At 44.4% G+C, this 17,961-nt stretch overlaps 1 protein-coding gene across 1 annotated transcript in view; it reads right to left on the reverse strand.

The window, feature by feature from the left end:
* Positions 1-17,961, reverse strand: part of BARX2 (BARX homeobox 2) — a 76,373-nt gene that overhangs the window by 5,961 nt on the left and 52,451 nt on the right. Inside the window, exons 2-3 of the mRNA XM_060605232.3 lie at positions 9,171-9,471; positions 4,493-4,577 (exon numbers count right to left, since the gene is read on the reverse strand). Coding sequence (XP_060461215.1) covers positions 4,493-4,577; positions 9,171-9,471 — 386 coding nt within the window. The remainder of the gene's footprint in view (positions 1-4,492; positions 4,578-9,170; positions 9,472-17,961) is intronic.

The following is a 17,961-nucleotide window of genomic DNA, read 5'->3' on the forward strand; positions in this document are numbered from 1 at the left end:
AGTCAGACAACCCACTGCTCTCGAGGTCACATGCCTCTTGGAAAAACAGCTTGCACACCATCTACGTCTATTAGCTGTGCCTGCTGCCAGTCTGCCTCAGAACTCTAAAACTAGAGTTTTACAACTGTTTTTCAAATGTTCTGTTGCTGAAGATGTCAGGACAGGCCTCTCTTTCCTTCCTGAGGCGCTTGGGTCAGGGACAGGCAGTTTGACAGCACAGCTGTAATGTCAATGCAGGGAGGAACCCTCTACCTCCTCCATTACTCAGACAGGAAACCGAGCAGGCAGAAGTGGTTTGTCGTGGTCAAAGAGCAAGCCGAGGGCAGGGCTGGGATTTGAACACAAAACCCTGCCCATTTGAATCTAACGCTCATTGTGCATAATGTACAAAGGATACCTAAAATGTGCCGCTGTTATTTCTTTTCTTTCCTTTTTTTTTTTTTTTAAGGTTTATTTATTTTTGAGAGAGAGCAAGAGCACAAGCAGGGGAGGGGCAGAGAGAGAGAAGACTGGACCGAAGGGGGCTTTGCACTGACAGCAGCGAACCAACGCGGGGCTTGACCTCACGAATTGCAGGATCACAACCTGAGCCAAAGTCGGACGCCCAACCAACTGAGCCAACCACTGAGCAGCCCTGTGCTCCTGTTATTTCTAATATTTATCTGCAGTTATGCAGTCTCCCAGCAGACCCTCGGCCACGGACTCATTAACCGGGGTGCTTTTTGCTCCTTTTTCTCTGTCTTCATTTGCAGCTCTCTGGAGCAGTGAGAGTCTGCTAAACTGATGAGTGTTCCCAAGCAGTGAGAGGCAAGTTCAGATTCTCCAGCATGAATCTCTTCCCAGCACCCTGTTCAGCAGCCTTTCTGTCCTAAAGGCCCAGTGGTGCCTCAAGCAGGGCCCCAAACACGAAGACACTGACTGGGAGACAACCCAGCAAGTGCTCAGTGAGAAAGAACAAATAGCCAGGATCGCTCTCATCCAAAAGAAACATTCAGAGCCCCTGGAAATTTCAGCTTGTGTCTCCTGGCCTCAGAAAGCATGGATAGGTAAATGAGGAGGAGGAGGAGGAGGAGGAGGAGGAGAAGGAGGGTGGCAGCTAAATTTCTCAGCTGCATACTATGCAGCAGGCATGGTGGTAAGAGCTTTACAGGGATTAGCTCAGTCAACACCACAACCCTATAAGGTACATGTATATTAGGCATTGTACTAACGAGGAAACAGGCGCACAGAGGTTAAGTAACCTGCTCAAGATTACATAGACAGTAACTGGTAGCATTGTGTGGAATTGTTGCCTATTCTGGAGACTTGCTGATGATGGTACATGGTCTGTGGCCCACCCAATTCTGTGACCGGGGCAGGAAGGTGGTGAATACATTTGGATCCTCTCACAGAACAGAACTGCGTGTTAGAGCTGAAAGAGATCACTGAATAATGAGGCACTTTCAGCCTGTTGCAAAACATTCTGGGTCCTCCTGGAACTAAAGCCAAAGAGAAATGGAGTGGAGGGTGAGCGTCCCATCTAATGTGCAAGATTAAATTTACCCAACCTGCTATAGCTTACAAATGCTGACCGGTAAAAACTAGTCAGAGATGCTATCTGGCCTCTGGCAGCACTATCGTTGGCCGCCGTGTGAATAACTCAGAATCAAGTGCTAATCTTTTTCCAGTTCCAATTAGGTTACTAGCCTTGAGACATCTTTATTACCCAATTAGCTTTTTCTTTCTCTCCCAGTACTTGAAGAGATAGCCTTGAAAGAGTTTTACCAGGAAAACATGAGGCAATCAGGCTCAGGCCCCCAACAATGGCTCGCTGTTCTGGGAGAGTCGGAACTCAGACCCACAAACTGAGCAACGACCCTCTCTCTCCTTTTAGCTCTGGCCATTCTGAAGTAGTTCAAGTGCTCCAAGGATTTCTGCCCATGACGCTCTTCCCACCTTCGCCTGGCCCACTTCTATTCACCCACTAAAACCAACGTGAAGCCCTCCCTTCTCTATCCTGATTCTGAACCCAGTAAATCCCCCTGTTGCCCTGATCACTCTGAATGATTACTAGTTTTACAGGTCGGTCTCCTCCTCCTTGACTGAGTATCTAGCTCTAATTTTATTTTGGAACGGACGGGTTCATGACCTACCTTTGCATCTCCATTGCCTGGTGCTCCAATATATGCTCAATAAATAACTGGTGAATGGAGAGCCTGGCGCTCTTGCTTCCTAAAGGGACCTGAATGTGGTTGGCCTGTGGCACGCTGAGGTTCAATCTGCTCACTTACTTCCATCTTGCCTTATATGACATGGATAACCAGCTCACACTGTGCCTGTAGCACCGTGGCGGGTGACCAGCAAGTGACGTCGGAGGCAAAGGCACATGCTCGTCCCACGGGCATCGGGCAGTGCTGGCAGGGATGGCGAGCTGTCAATTCATTAATCGTCTGACTCACGAAGAGATTGCTGATAACCGATTTCAACAATGCCTCTGCCGCTCAGGAGACATTGATGTCGATGATGATGATTGACGGAGGAAGGAGGTGGGTGGCAGACTTGCCCAAAATCAGTCAGGGAGGGACAGGCATGGGAACTTGGCCCAGGGTTTCTAACTCCCAGATCTGGTTCTTTCTGAGATCAGTCCCCCAGGAGGTTTCCGCCATCGTTTTCACGTGTGTGTTAGCGTTCTCGAGGTGTTGCGATGAACACTATTTAACTGAATCCCATTTATCCGGCACCTTCTCCCGGCACCCTTCTCACATACCTGTCCTCTGAACTCTTGTGGGCTTATACACCGCCCAGTAATTATAACTCATCATCATGTGCTCCCTGGCTGCTTCCTGGACCTCGATTCCCCAGCTAGATCACAAATGCCATGAAGGCAGGCTTACATCTTATTTCGTTACTTCCCATAATGCCTAGGACAAGGCATGGCTCACAAGAGAGGCTAACACACGCGCTGATTCACCCAGCGTATGTGTGTTTTGTACACGCAAGTGACATCTAGGCCTCGCCTCGCAAGCACTCCGCGAGCCACACGGCCTCCACCTTCATGAACCTCCCTTCCGCTCAGGCTCAGGCCTTCCCAGAGGAAATGATGAGATTTGCCTAGGAATTTCCTTCCGGGAAGATAAATGCTGCCTTGTTGGCTTTTTTTTTTTTTAATGTTTCCCATTAATATTAATTTACAATGTATTTATTTTTTTCATTGTTAGCAGTCAACAGCAAGAACTAAAGTTTTCAGAAAAAATTACTGGACAAAAACACAAAAAATGAGACAATGTCTCACTATCTATTAGCTATTAAAAATATCTATTAGCTTACTTGTTTTCCTGAAAACCAGGGGATGGATAATTACCTTAGCTATTCTCCAATAGCTAAGGTAATATTCTCCAGTGATTGTATAAAAAAAAAAAATCAGATTCTAGCCTTTGAAATGCCAGAGAAGATGGCGCATGACCAGATGGGTTAGCAAATTAGAATGTCAACCAAGCAGGCCTGGACCCCCTGGTCCATGCGAGACGAGAAAGGACCAGTAGGATTCAGTGAGGACTGACAAAGGACCGGGTCCCAGGTTTCTGAGGATTACAATTCTGAGGTTTCTGAGTATTCCTGGTCCCTAAAGAAAATAGGCTGCTTCCCAGCCTCTTTTCCCAGCTCACCTCTGTTCTCTGGGCTTTGACCTTTTCCCCTTGCAGTTTACAAAACTGGAAATGAAATACTCAACTACTTGGGAAGTTTGGGTTTAACACATCTTTCAAACTGTTTGTTTTTTTTTTTTTTTAAAGGAAGTTGAGTTCCTCAAAATATAAGAGATGTAGATTTGTTTTTTTTGGGGGGGGGGTTTGTTTAGAGAGATGTTTCTGTTCATCGGTCCACTGAAAAACCAAAGATGGAATGAGGCATTAGCTAGGTGGTAGAGTAGTATTAGGGACCCCGTAGTCCTTATATCAAGTGCATCAGAGGAAGCTGGGAGCTTGTTAGCACATGCATTCCCAGCCCTGTCACAGATCTCTGCAGTCAGGGTGTTGGGAGGCTCCTGGAGTTCTACGTTTTTGCCTGCAACCCAGGTTACTCTGATACCCACTAAAGTTTGAGAATCACTGCATTACAGGACACAGAGCTACAGGAACAACAGATGGGTCCTATATGTCATTATAAACAAAGAGTACTGACTTCTATTCTAAGCTACTGGTGGGAGGGGGAAGGAAGTTCTTTGAAAAGGCTAGCAGGTGGGGTTAAAACTAGCAACTGAGAAGCTTGTGGGCTTTCTTTTATTTCTAAGGAAACTGTGAAAAAGAATATCCTTCTGGTCAGGAAATCCAGGTCAGGAGGAATGACTTATCTGACTGTTCAAACTGCCTCCCCCCACAGCCAGCATCATGATAGGAATCACACTCTCTGGAACCCAAACCACCAAATGGTCCTTCCTGCCTCCTTACCAGCCCTGTAGTAAGACTTTTTCCCATCATGATGGGCACATGGTGAGACTCACTCTCTTCTTTCTTACCATTTTCTTCCACTTCATCCTGCGGTTCTGATACCAAGTCTTCACCTGCAGTTGAGTGAGTCCCAGAGACTGGGCCAAGTCCAACCTAGAAGGCATGAGATACAGAGGAAGGATGAGGAAGGAGGGGAAGGGCAGTAGAGATGGGGTCCTTTGACCAACTCTGGCACTGCTATCAATGCGTGAACGTCCTCCATTAAACCAGTTCTTCCCCCCAAAACTATACTTTCCAAGAATCTCATGGATGAAACTCTGGGAACCTAGGAAACAGTTGCCCACACCCACAGATACCTAGGGCAATCATCCTGGAAACATTCAGTGTCTACACTGGACCCAAAGAGGATTTCTCAGCCTTGACTGCAAAGTCCTCTTTCTGACCTGACAGAGTCTTTACTGGGATCCTACACAAAATAAGGGCTCTGACCCCCAAATCCATACTGGAAAGGAAAAGTTAAGACCTATCATCCTTGTCAAAATCCTGCTCATCATCCCAGATCTGGCTCAAGCCACTCCCCCCCCCCCCCACCAGGTGAGCCTCCCCACACCCATGACACCTCCCATGGATTATCTGCTCTGTACCTTCCCAACTGTCAGCCCTCACCGAGGTGGCTCCACATTCTCAAGTGTTCTCTAACTGTTTCACATGAATAATTTGTGTCTCCCTGACTCAACTGCAAGGGCAGAGTCCACAAATGTGCCTATCACATTCTAAAGCCAGACCAAGGACTCAAAAATACCTTCTGATGGATTGATTCATTCCTTGTAGCTGCCCTAAACTGTTATAATGGTAGACTCCAAATGAAATTAAATCAGTAGCCCCTCCTGTTTCCCATTCTGCTTTTAACCACGGTTCTGCATTTCTCTGTAGCCTTCTGAAAAGTCCTGAATGTCAAAGCCATTCCTGGGAGGTGTGAGGTTGGAGTTACTTCTGACAACAGAGCAACTATTTCTTGAGTACCCAGGCCCCCGTGCTAAGCCCCTGACATACGCTGTCTTATTTCTTCCATTCACAGTGCTGTGAAGTAGGTATAATTATTCCCCATCTTATGGATGAGAGATTTGAAGCTTGGAGAGACTAGAATCTCTTGTTAACCATGGCTAAATCCTGTCTGCTACCTGCTTTCGTAAATAAAGTTTTGTTACGTACTGTCCGTGGCGACTTTCATGCTACAGCCTGAGAGTTGAATGGTGGAGACAAAGACTATATGGCCCACAAAACTGAAAATATTTTCTCGCTGACCCTGTACAAGAAAAACTTTGCTGACCCTTGGTAGATGATCCTAGAGTGAGAAGTGGAGCCAGAATTCAAACTTGCTTACGTCTGTCTTATAGTCCTCCTCCTGTATAGGGGCTCCCCTCCACCCACCATATTTTTGTACAAGTTAGATCTGTCAAAGGGAAGTCCTTGCTCAAGCTTTTGTGGAGAAGAATGCAGGGGTGGGTGCCACATCATAAGGTGTAGCAAACAACCCAATTGGAGCATATTAAAGGTGAAAAAGAACCAGGCTTCCAAACCCAGTCCTCAAGATTACAACTACTTTGTTGACCTACTTTGTTCAGAACCCCAGGTCTACCTGAGCATCAACTGGTTGGACCACCTCCTTGAGCCAACCCTAGCTGTCTCCCTGTGGCTCCAACCTGGGTCACTGCAGAAGTATGGACAGCTAGAGCAGTAATTTGGGATGAGCACCCTTGATATAATGAGCAGGGGTCACCACTTTCAAGGGTCCCAGGATCCTAAGGATTACAATTCTGAGGTTTCTAAGGATCATAATTTGTGGATCTAAGGTCCCTTATCTCACACAAACCTTCAGAGCCAAGAACCTGAGCCTCAGGGACTCCCAGGTGTGAGTTCTCAGCTCCAACTATCTTCCCCGTGAGAGTGAGAAGCAACATATCACCATCAGGAAGGCCAATGGGTATCGGCAATGAAGGTTCCAGGTGCTAATTCCTGGTACTGCCGGGTGCACTGCCCAGCCCCCCTGCTCCGACTAGAGTGCGCAATTTAAACCTCCAATACTAAACACAGTCTTTCTCCGAGGAACTTCAGAGCCTGTCTTAAATCTGCATTCATGTATGTCTGGCCGTCCCAGGAAAAGGGCTACTGGAAGCTAACAGTTTTATTGAAAGTGATTAACAGACTGAAGCTAATAAAGCCCCGCTGCCAATAGCACTTAGGTCTCCCCCGCTAACAGAGAGCTGTTTCCCAGGCAGTCATTCATGAAGAACCAAGGACCCAGGGGGCCATGCCACAGGCTTCTGGTCTCCCAGGCTCCCACCGCGCCTTCCAGCCCGGTTCACCTGAGGCCATCAGGTGCATTAGTCAATGGAAGGCTCAGTTCGCAGCTCTGTGCGTTGTGTTAGCACATGGCGTTAGCTCACTTGGGAAAAATGCACCCCTGACTCACTCTGGCTACAGAAACAGCTTCACTGTCATCAGCTTTCTCTCATTACCTGCCACCGTTACAAATTCTCACTTCCCTGCATATTCACTTAAATGGGGTCACCTAGGAAACTGGAGAAACAAACAAAGGGGAAGAGGGAGAAAGCTGTGGGAGGAGGGAGTGCTCATGGCCCTGGTCACGTACATAGGGAGGTGAGGAACACGGGAGAGGGCGGGTTAAGGCGGCAGCTTCCATGCCAACCAGATGGTGTCCTTCTCCCCAGGCAAGTGAATCAATCCTACGTAGGTCACCTGAGAGGTGCCTGGGCAGGTATCCGGAAGTCCCAGGAGCTTTATTAGGAACTAACATTTCTGTTAAAGAATCCTCTGGCTTCTAGAAAATAAGCCTTAAGTTTTACCCTGTTGAAGCCCTTCTGGTAAACCACCACACAAGTGGTAAATAATGTGCTCACCTCACCTGGTTGCCCACATCCCCGAGGCTCTCCATCACATGCGGGGGGTACCGAAATTGCTGCTGATGCCTAGAGATCCCTTCTGTTAATCCCCAGTTCACAGCCACGTCTCCACTGTCCACCCAAAGGCTCCTCAGATGCTCAAGTTCAAACAGAACTCACTCTTTCCCCACCAAACCCAGTCTGTCCTCTGCCTTGCACACCTGCAGTTACGGTGGCCCGATCCTGGAAGTGCAGAATTCCCACTCTCTCTCCTCTCTTCTTCACACCAGTGTCAGTTCTGTCCATTCCACCTTCAAAACTGTTCTCCAATCTCTTCTCCCCTCTGTGTTCCCACTGTCACCACCTTAAGTCAGGTGTTCAGTGACTATCCCTGGACTCCCTCCCATTCTCCTGCTCCATTGCTTCCCTCTCAAATCAGTCACTTATGGTGCCACCAAAGTGAGGAGTCTAAAATGTCAACCTGGCCATGTCATTTGCAGTGCTTGGTGGCTGCTGATGGACAGCTTAGACAAAGTGTGCATTCTTGGGCCAGGCCCACGAGCCTTCCCATCCCCACGGCCTCATCTCTGGCCACGCCCACACATGCACCTTCATCTGGAGATGTCCCTACCACTTGCATTTCCCTCAGCAGGGAGACGTGCCTCTCTGCCTCTGAGTGCCATTCCCTCTGGAATCAAAGCTCTTCGTAAATGCTGCCTCCTCTGAGAAACCTTCCCGATCCCCACCGACACACTCAGCAATATCTCTGTGCTCCTCCAGCCCTTGGTAACACACCGGCACCAGTACCCACGCACTGTGTTGTAGTCATTTGTCATTTCCTTCCCCTTGATCCGGACTTTCTAGACTCATAACCCCTGCCACAGTGCCCGGCATACGGCAAACCCCTGATGTGTGCCCTTTGGTTAGTGGTTTATAGACTCCTCTCTCACTTAAATTTGTATCAAACAGCTACTAATAGCTTAAGAGATGCATTGGGGTTTCCTTCCCTTTCTCTTTGCTAGGACTAAGGGCCAAACCTAGCACGGACCAGGAAGTGAGCAGAAAGGACCTGGAAAATCCTCCCCCAAAATAGATCGCTCATTAGCTCAGCCACTTCCACATCTCCAGAGTGAGTTTGAAGAAACAAGACATACATTCTTGCACAGTCTGCAGTTTAGATACTAAATTAAAGAAATAAGGTGAGAATCTGAGTAAAGCAGATTCTCTGAGTAAAGTCATAGCTCAATGATCTGGATCTCAAAAGGGTTTAAAGAAGGGCCTCCCATCCAAGTCCTCCTCCTCTCAGCCACGTGGTTCTGACTTAGTATCTCTCACATGTATCAGGACATCTAACAGCTCCTCAACTGAATTAATCCAGGCCTTTCCATGCAAGAGCCAGGCCAGCACACTGAGCCAGCTGGGAGTCACGGGGTAGGGAGAAGCCCCAGAAGGTCCCGGGTCCCAATCCCACATCTAGCCCCACTGCACCTGAGCCTGTGTGCAAAGTGGCTTTTCAAAACCAAACCGTTTTCCAGCTCAGAACCTGGGCAACCATTTCCTAAACATGACCTTGCTTATTATACTTGAGCAGTTAAGCTAAATACAGCAAGGAGCATAAATTCAGCAACACGCAGGCTTCCGGGGCTTAAGTGTGAGGAGTGCACGTGGGCTGGGTTCTGTTGAACGAGCAGGAACTACAGAAGCCAAGGACGAGACTCCTGCCGTGGTGTGGAACCTCTCTAAAACAGTCTTTGTGGCCATCCATCCCACACACACAGCCAAAGGGGTCTTCTTCCCTGCCCAAGGGCCTTCCCTGTGGACAGTCCTCTCCCTGGTTTCTCACCTGTCTGGGGTGGACAAGTACTTCTGCTTCTGGAATTTCTTCTCCAGGCCCATGAGCTGCAGCTCAGTGAAGATAGTGCGACTCCGACGGGGCTTCTTCTGCCGGGGCGTGGGCTGCTCCGTCTCTGACTCGCTGCTGCCTAGAGCCTCGCCCCCCGGGACCTCAGCAGAGGTGGCCTCAGAGGCCGGGTGGCAGGACAATGCCTGGGCAGCTCCCGGGGTGGCAGGGACCAGGTGGGAGATGACCGCGGGCTGTCGGGTGATCACTGAGAGGAGAGGGTATGCCCGGAGGGAAGCAGGGCCTGGAAGACAAACAGGGAAGCAGGTCACAAGAGGAGCCAGCGGGGGAAGGAAGCCAGAGGCCCCCGGAGGACCGCTTGCAGAGACCTGACTGGTGGGGCCTCTGGATCAGGAGGAGGTATAATGGAAGAAGGGGAAGCAGCAGCAACTCATGACCTAGAACTGCTGGGTGGGCGGGTGAGCTGTGCTCGGCCTGAGGTATGAGAGGTCCCCACGGCCAGGAAGAGGGTCCTGCAATTCCTCTGGTGTTAAGTGGACGTTTCCCCTCTCTCTTTTTTCTTTTTAAAGTTTATTTATTTATTTTAAGGGGGAGGAGAAGAGAGAGAAGGAGAGAACCCCAAGCAGGCTCTGCACTGTCAGCACAGTGCCCGACACAGGACTTGATCCCATGAACTGTGAGATCGTGACCTGAGCCCAAATCTAGAGTCAGATACGTAACTGACTAAGCCACCCAGGAGCACCCACCATCTTTTTTAAACCTCTAAATTCTGGTTTCAGAACTATGGGTCAATAATCTGAGCAGATGAAAAGCAGTTGTCAGAAAAAGCTAGAAACACACACTTGAGAATACAAATAGGTTTGTAATATACAAACTGCCTGAGAATCACCTCTGGTCTTTGTAAAAATACATAGTTCAAACTGTGCATTCCTCCTGAGAGGTCTTTAGACCTTGAATCATAACATTTTTCAGAGCTGGAAGGATGCTTAAAGATTATTTCATCCAGGGGCTCCTGGGTGGCTTAGTCGGCTCAACGTCAACTCTTGGTTTTCGGCTCAGGTCATGATCTCACAGTTTCGTGGATCTGAGCCCCGCTTAGGGCTCTGTGTGTTGCCACTGCAGAGCCTGTTTGGGATTCTCTCTCTCCTCTCTCTCTCTGCCCCTCCCCCACTGTCTCTCTCAAAATAAACAAATAAACTTTAAAAAGAAAACGAGTATTTCATTCAACTTCTTCATTTCAGAGACAAGGCTGAGTGAAAGGCTAAGTGACGTGCCTAACATCACAGAGATTAGAGCTTTGAGCAAGAAGGCCCAGGAGTCAAACCAAGTTCTTCTGGCTTGAAGTCCACTCTTATCACATCATGAACCACATGCATACATCATTTAGGGAAGGAGGAAAACAGAAAGATTTTAATTCACATGGAAACTCGGATCCATTACGGCCGGCTGCCTACAGCACTGTGCTGAGGACGACTGCCAGGCTGGGTCAGAGCTTGGCTGAGAAAAGAGAGCTGACGTTGAGTGATGATGTCTGCCGAAATGCCGTGGGCATCTGCGGGGGCGTAAGGTGGTATATATGCTAGCCATGTGCCACTCCTGCCTTAGGAATTTCAAGGCAGAAGTACTTTTCTGTCCAAGAATCTTACGTCTTTAAAGTTCAAGTAAAAGAGCTCTTCCTTTTCATTATTCAATAGGATTATGTTTCAAATGTCATGATCATTACCTATATGTCATTTTATCTTTCCGGGCCTCAGTCTTGCCATCCACATAGTGAGTAAAAGATAATTTCAAAGAATTCTTCAAATTCTAACTTACTGATGCCAGTAAAATACTTCTCATCCCAAGCCCATTTTGATATCTGATGAATACAGAGGAGACACAGGGACTGCCCTTGGGGACTCGGCCCAGCCCTGACAACTCATTACGAAGGCAAAGGCAGGCATGTGAGCCAGCCAACATTCACACTAGTTCTGGGTTAAAACGAACCAATGTCAAAGAGACATTCAGGGGCTGCTTGTGTTCTGTCTCCCTCCTCTGGGTTGGCTTTTCTCTTCTTATTCATTCCCATGCTTCTGTTTTAGACTCCAGTCACAGTTATTAAAGCAGATAACTTCTCTTGTTCTTCTAGAAAGGCCCAGTACAAACCACAAAGTTGTTAAATAATAAATCACCAACGGCTATGACTTCCATGAACTCTCCAGCCAATGCTAACACTTGAGGTTTTGTGTTGTGGATTCTTTTTGAGGAAAAAAAAAAAAAAATCTGGGAATGAATTATAGCAAGAAAATAAGGACACCTGGGCCTCTGGTTTTGGATCTCCCAGTATACATTACGAAATGTCACTTCTTGAAAAAAAAATTATCTGAAAGCTTCTTTACTGGCATGAGGTATTTCTCATCTCAAATCACTTTATTCCTTTAATTCGGACATTTCTTTTAAAAGGAACAGGCTTTATTAAACAGGCTAACTTATACTCTAGACACTCTGGAGCTTACCAGCATGGCAACTGCCTAGTTACCTACCTGTCAGTAATGCTTTTATCACCTGAGTTTCCGCTTTCTCTTGTGAAGAGAGTTAAACTTTTTTCCCTAACATTAAAAAATATTTTGGAAGTGTGGTAATATCTAGTGTTGGCAAGGATATGGGGAAATGGGCACCCATATATTGTTGGTGATATACCAGTATAGTCTTTTAGAAGGCCAAACTGGGGTGCCTGGGTGGCTCAGTTGGTTAAGTGTCTGACTCTTGATTTCGGCTCAGGTCATGATCCCAGGGTTATAGAATCGAGTCCTATGTCGGGCTCCACAATGGGCATGGAACCTGCCCAAGATTCTCTCCCTCTCTCCTTCTTTCCCTCTCCCCTGCTCTCTCTCTCTCTAAAAAAATTTTTTAATAAAAGGACAAACTAAGCAGTGCCTATCAAGTTACTGACCAGGCAATTCTATAATGAGGCCAATTTGCCCATATGCATAAAGATTTACGTACAAGCGTATTCACTGCAGCCTTGTTTATAAGAGTGAAAAAGGGAAACAACTCACGTATCAACAGGAAAATGATTAGTGGTACATCTACAGTATGGACTACGATGTAACCACTAAACAGAGCTATATAAACAAATAGACAGATAGATACATTGATTGATAGGTTACATGGAAAGATGGATAAAGTAAAGTGAAAAAATTGTAAAATATATTATTGAGAGAAAATAAAGGTATGGAACAATCTGCATTCTATTAAAAAATCCAGATGGGTATCTGTATTTATAAATGCATTTTTTTAAGCCTAGGAAGTTAGTCGTCAAGTTATTAACAGTAATTACCTCTACAGAAGGAGTGGGAGTAGAACATAGTGCACAGTGGTCTCTACGTATTAATCTAATCCTGGATTCAATCCTGCCATAAATGGTTACTGAGCAACTGCTATGGGCTGTACTCTGTTCTAGAGGTTGGGGACATAAAGTCCCACCTTTAGGAAGCTTACATTTCAGTCAGGGAGGTAGACAGAAAACAAATATATAATGCTAAAGGAACACCTGGGTGGCATTAGTCTCTTGGTTTCAGCTCAGGTCATGATCTCACAGTTCGTGGGTTCGAGCCCCACATCGGGCTCTGTGCTGATGGTGCAAAGCCTGCTTGGGATCCTCTCCCTTTGTCTCTGCCCCTCCCCTGCTCTGTCTCTCTCAAATTAAATAAGTAAAAAAATTTTTTTAATTAAAAAAATATATATATCCACTATATATATACATACATACAGATATGCATACATATAATGCTAAGTAGTGATAAATTCTGTGAAGAAAAACACAGCACATTATGAAGATGGGGCAGGTGAGGAGGAGGCAGGTACTTCCGAGAGGGGAGGCAAGGCAAGGAAGAGGTGACAGTTTTGGCAGACAGGTGACTCAGGGGAGAGGAGAACCTTGAGAAGAGCACCTGGGCACAGAACCAGCTTGAGCAAAGCCCTAAAGTGGGAATGGTCTGTGTTCAAAGTCAAGCAAAAAAGGCAGAGTGAGTAAAGTGTGTGTGTGGGGGGGGGGGGGGGGAGTCACAGGAGATAAAAATTTGGAGAAATATGCTGCAGTCAGATCACATAAGGTCTTCAAGCCCAGGCCAAACAGTTAGGATTTTCTTCAGAATGAGATAAAAATATTGGTGAGATCTGAGCTGGAGAAGGATATGATGTGATCTGTGTCCTGAAGATCCCTATGGCTGCCATGTCGGGGACTGAATGTAGGGGCGGAGGGGAAGCAAAGGAGTAAGCCAGGAGGCCAGGCCACATTCCAGACTAGAGACCACAGTGGCATGGGCCAGAGAGGTAGCAACTGTGGTTGTGAGAGGTGGTCAATTCTGCGTGTGCCTTACAGTTAGGGGCGAAAGAGCCTGTGGAAGGGCGGATGTCATGTCTGAGCTACAGAGAGTTGCCATGACACATCTGGGTATCTGGCCTTAGCACCCAGAGGAACAATGGTGCCATTTACTAAGAAAGGAAAGACTGGGTGAGGAGTAGAATTAGGTGGGGAAACGAAGATTTCAGTTTCAGACAAGATGCCATTATACATGGTAGATGTGCTGAAAAGGCAACTACATACACCAGTCGTGAGTTCAGAGAAGAGGTTAGGTTGGAGATACAACCCTGACTCATGGCAATATATGCGGCACTTAGAACCACAGGATTAAATGCCATCACCGAGAGAGTGAGTGGAATAAAGAAGTAAAGAGACCCAAGGATTGAGCCCTGGGGTATGCCAACATCTGAGGTCATAAAAAGGATGAGAAGCCTGCCAAAGGAGCAAGGAAAGGAAACAGAAATGGGAAACCACTGACCCCATAGTTGAAAATCTGTGTACAATATTATGACTCCGCCCAAATGTAATAGCCTACCGTTGATCAGAAGCCTTACTGATAAACAGCTGATTAATACATATCTTGTACATTACATTACACACACACACACACACACACACACACACACACACACCCATGCTTATAATAAAGTAAACTAGGGAAACACGTTAATAAAATAATAAGAAAAAGAAGATACATTTACCATACTGTACTGCATTTGTTGAAAAAAATCTGCATAGAAGTGTACCCATGCGGTTCAAACCTGTACTATTCAAGGGTCAACTGTATTTACATTCTACTATAAGCATGTATTACTTCTGTAATTTAAAAACAAAACTTTCAGTTTTGTTCTCATTGGAAAGTTTTAATATATGTTCAATTTGTCAAAAAAAAGAATTTTCATGTATTGGTGCTCATACCCATAAATCATTAAAACTTCTCAAGAGCTAGGCAAACAATAACCAACTAGAAACTCCAGCAATAGAGTATAAAGTCTTTCTGGTTTTATGACACTGATAGTAAAGCAAATATTGTGGTATTCTGAGCAAAGGGGACTCTCTCTTAGCCACCTCTGAGCCAAAGGGTCTATGGAATTTTCTCTCTTCATGATAGAAGATGTTTGAGTTCTCATGCTAGATAGAATCATATTCTTTCCTTTAAAATAAAAACTATTTAGTGTGGAGAAGTGATAGTCTTTAACAAGTGGTCCTGGGACAATTAGATATCTATATGCCAAAAAAAATGTTAACCTAGAACTCATACCTTATTTAAAAAATCAACTGAAAATGGATTATAGATCCAAAAGTTAACACTATCTTATAAAACTTTTAAAAGAAAACATAGGAGAAAAATCTTTGTGACTTTGGGTTGGGCAAGGGAATTCTTAGCTATGGCACCCAAAGCATGACACATTAAAGAAAAAGGCAAAAAATTGATTTCCATCAAAATTAACAACTTTTATTTGGCAAAAGATAATATTAAGAAAATGGAAATATAAGCTATGGACTGGGAGAAAAATACTTGCAAATCACCTGACAGGGTGTATCCAGAATATATATTTAAAAAAACTCTCAAAGTTCAACAACTTAAAAAAAATCACCCAATAAAAAAAATGAACAAAGGTTTTGGACCCTTCACCAAAGTGGATACACAGACAGTATGTTAAGTACATGAAAAGATGCTTAGCATGATTAGTCATTAAGGAAATGCATATTAAAACAATAAGATACTACTACATATCTGTTAGGATGGTCTAAATATTTTTATAAACTGACAATATCAAGTGCTGACAAGGATGTGGAGCAACTGGAACTCTCTCTCATACATTGCTGATGAGATGCAGAATGGTACAGCATCTTTGAAAAGCGTTTTGGCATCTTCTTATACAGTTAAACTTATAGTTACCATATAACCCAGTAATCCCACCTCTTTTAGGTACTGACCCAAGTGAAAATATAAAAACCTGTATGCAAACGTTTATAGTGGCATTATTAGTAATTACTTACCAAAAATTGGAAATAATCCAAATATCCCTCAACTGGAATGGATAAACAAACTGTGATACATACATAAAGTGGAATAATGGAATACTATTCAGGAATAAAAAGTGAACAACAAATTATTTGATACAGGCAGCACCGTGGATGAATCTCAAATGCATTATCCTAAGTGAAAGAAGCCAGACTCAAAAGCTGTGGAATTTGCTTTACATGACATTCTGGAGAATGCAAAACTAGAGATGGAGAAGACATCTAGAAATCGCTGGTTTTCAGAGATTAAGGGTGAGGGAAGAATTTGACTACAAAGGGGTAACACAAAATAATTGGGGGTGAAGGGATGAAGTGACAGGGCTGGGTTTATTATTATTATTATTACTGAAGTGTAGTTGACATACAGTTGTTTCAGGTATACAACACAGTGCTTGGACCACTCTATACCTTACACTACACTTTACTTCTGGTGATGGGACTGTTTTGTATCTTGATTGCCGCATTTGTCAAAACTCATAACCATACACTAAAATAGTGAATTTTTGCTGAATATAAATTAAAAATAAAATTTAAAGCCCCCAAAACAGTCAATAAATATTTTAGGTACTGTTTTGTTTTTTTAGGGTTAAAAATTTTTTTTTTTTATTTCAGTATAGTTGACACACAATGTTACATTAGTTTCAGGTGTACGACATAGTGATTGGACAAGTTTATACATTGTGCTGTGCTCATCACAAGTGTAGCTATTATCTGTCACCACACATACTACAATTCCACTGACTACATTCCTTCTACTGTGCCTTTTATTCCCATGACTTATTTATTCTGTAACTGGAAGCCTGTATCTCCCACTCCCATTCACCCATTTTGCCCATCCCCCCACACCTCTCCCCTCTGTCAACCAAAGGTTTGTTCTCCATACTTACAGGTCTGATTTTACTTTTTGTTTGTTTCTTCATTTGTTTAGTTTTTTTTTTTTTTTAGATTCAACCTACAAGTGAAATTACATGGTATTTGTCTTTCTCTTTCTGACTTATTTCACTTAGCATAATACACTCTAGGTCCATCCATGTTGTCTCAAATGGTAAGATCTCATCTTGCCATTAAAGCTGAGTAATACTCCAGAGTGTGTGTGTGTGTGTGTGTGTGTGTGTGTGAACACATCTTCTTTCAGCAGGGAAATGCTAGAATCAAAAAGGCAAGAAATAAAAAATGTTGGCAAGGATGTGGAGAAAAAGAAGCCCCCATGCACTGTTGATGGAAATGTAAACTGGTGCAGCCACTGTAGAAAACAGCACGGAGGCTCCTCAAAAATTTAAAAATAGAACTACCCTATTATGCAATAATTCCACTACTAGGTATTTACCCAAAGCAAATGAAAATGCTATTTCATTTTTATTATAAAAGTAACACAATCTGTTACAAAAGAAATTTAAAACAAATCAGAAATATATAAAGTAAAAGTTTCCTCTCATTACTATGAAACCTAAACCTTAGAGAGAAACTTCCATAACTATTCCTATGTATATAGCACAAACATACAGATAGATGCTCCAAATCTAGTAATACCTAGGCTCATCTACTAAGACACGTAGTTACAAAGTGCTTATTTTGTGAAATATAAATATATCACTTAATTTTTTTCGAAATGGGTAGCCAACAATGTCAACGCCATATACTGACCAGTCCAGTGACTTAAAATGCCAGCTTTAAGACACACTAAGTTCCCAAAGAAATGAAATTGGGAATTTTGGTCACCAGAATTCTGAGGATCTCCTGCTGTCCAGAAAAGCAGCACTATCCTTCCCAAGGGCTGCCCTCTGGGGAGGTGGTCACAAACAGAGAACACAACTGTGGTAGTATTACATGAAGGCAGTGGGTATGGGGGAGGTGGTGGGGCGGAGGGGCAGGAAATCAGAGAGACAGGTAAATTTCTAGAGGCTGCCATGAGTCTGCAACTTTGGAGAGAGCAAAGGCTATTTAGAGAAGATTTCTGAAAAACAGGGTATACACTGTGTATAATCCATGAATATACCTGTTAGAAAAACTAAAGATCTTCATGTTCAACGCTTCTGTGGTCAGATTTTCATTGTCTTTGAATGTAATTCTGTACATACACTGGGCCATATGTAGTCCTAAAAACAGGTTGTATTATGTACATGTGTCTGTTTCTAGACTCTTCCGATCTATGGAACTAATCTATGAGCCAACCACTCCACTTTATTATAGTTTTTTAAGGGAGTTTTGTTATCTGGCAGAACAAGTCTTTATTCTTTTAACAAAATTTTCTTTTTCCCATTGAATTTTAGCATCCCACTAAAAATTTGGTTCAAATTACACTAACCTTATAGATTAATTTAGGGAAAAACTGTTATTTGGGTGACCCTATCCTCTGGTAGGTTGATGGCTTTTTAGGGGCACCTGCGTGGCTCAGTAAGT

Source organism: Panthera onca, chromosome D1 (assembly GCF_046562875.1).
Source record: "Panthera onca isolate mPanOnc1 chromosome D1, mPanOnc1 haplotype 2, whole genome shotgun sequence".
NCBI lineage: Eukaryota > Metazoa > Chordata > Mammalia > Carnivora > Felidae > Panthera > Panthera onca.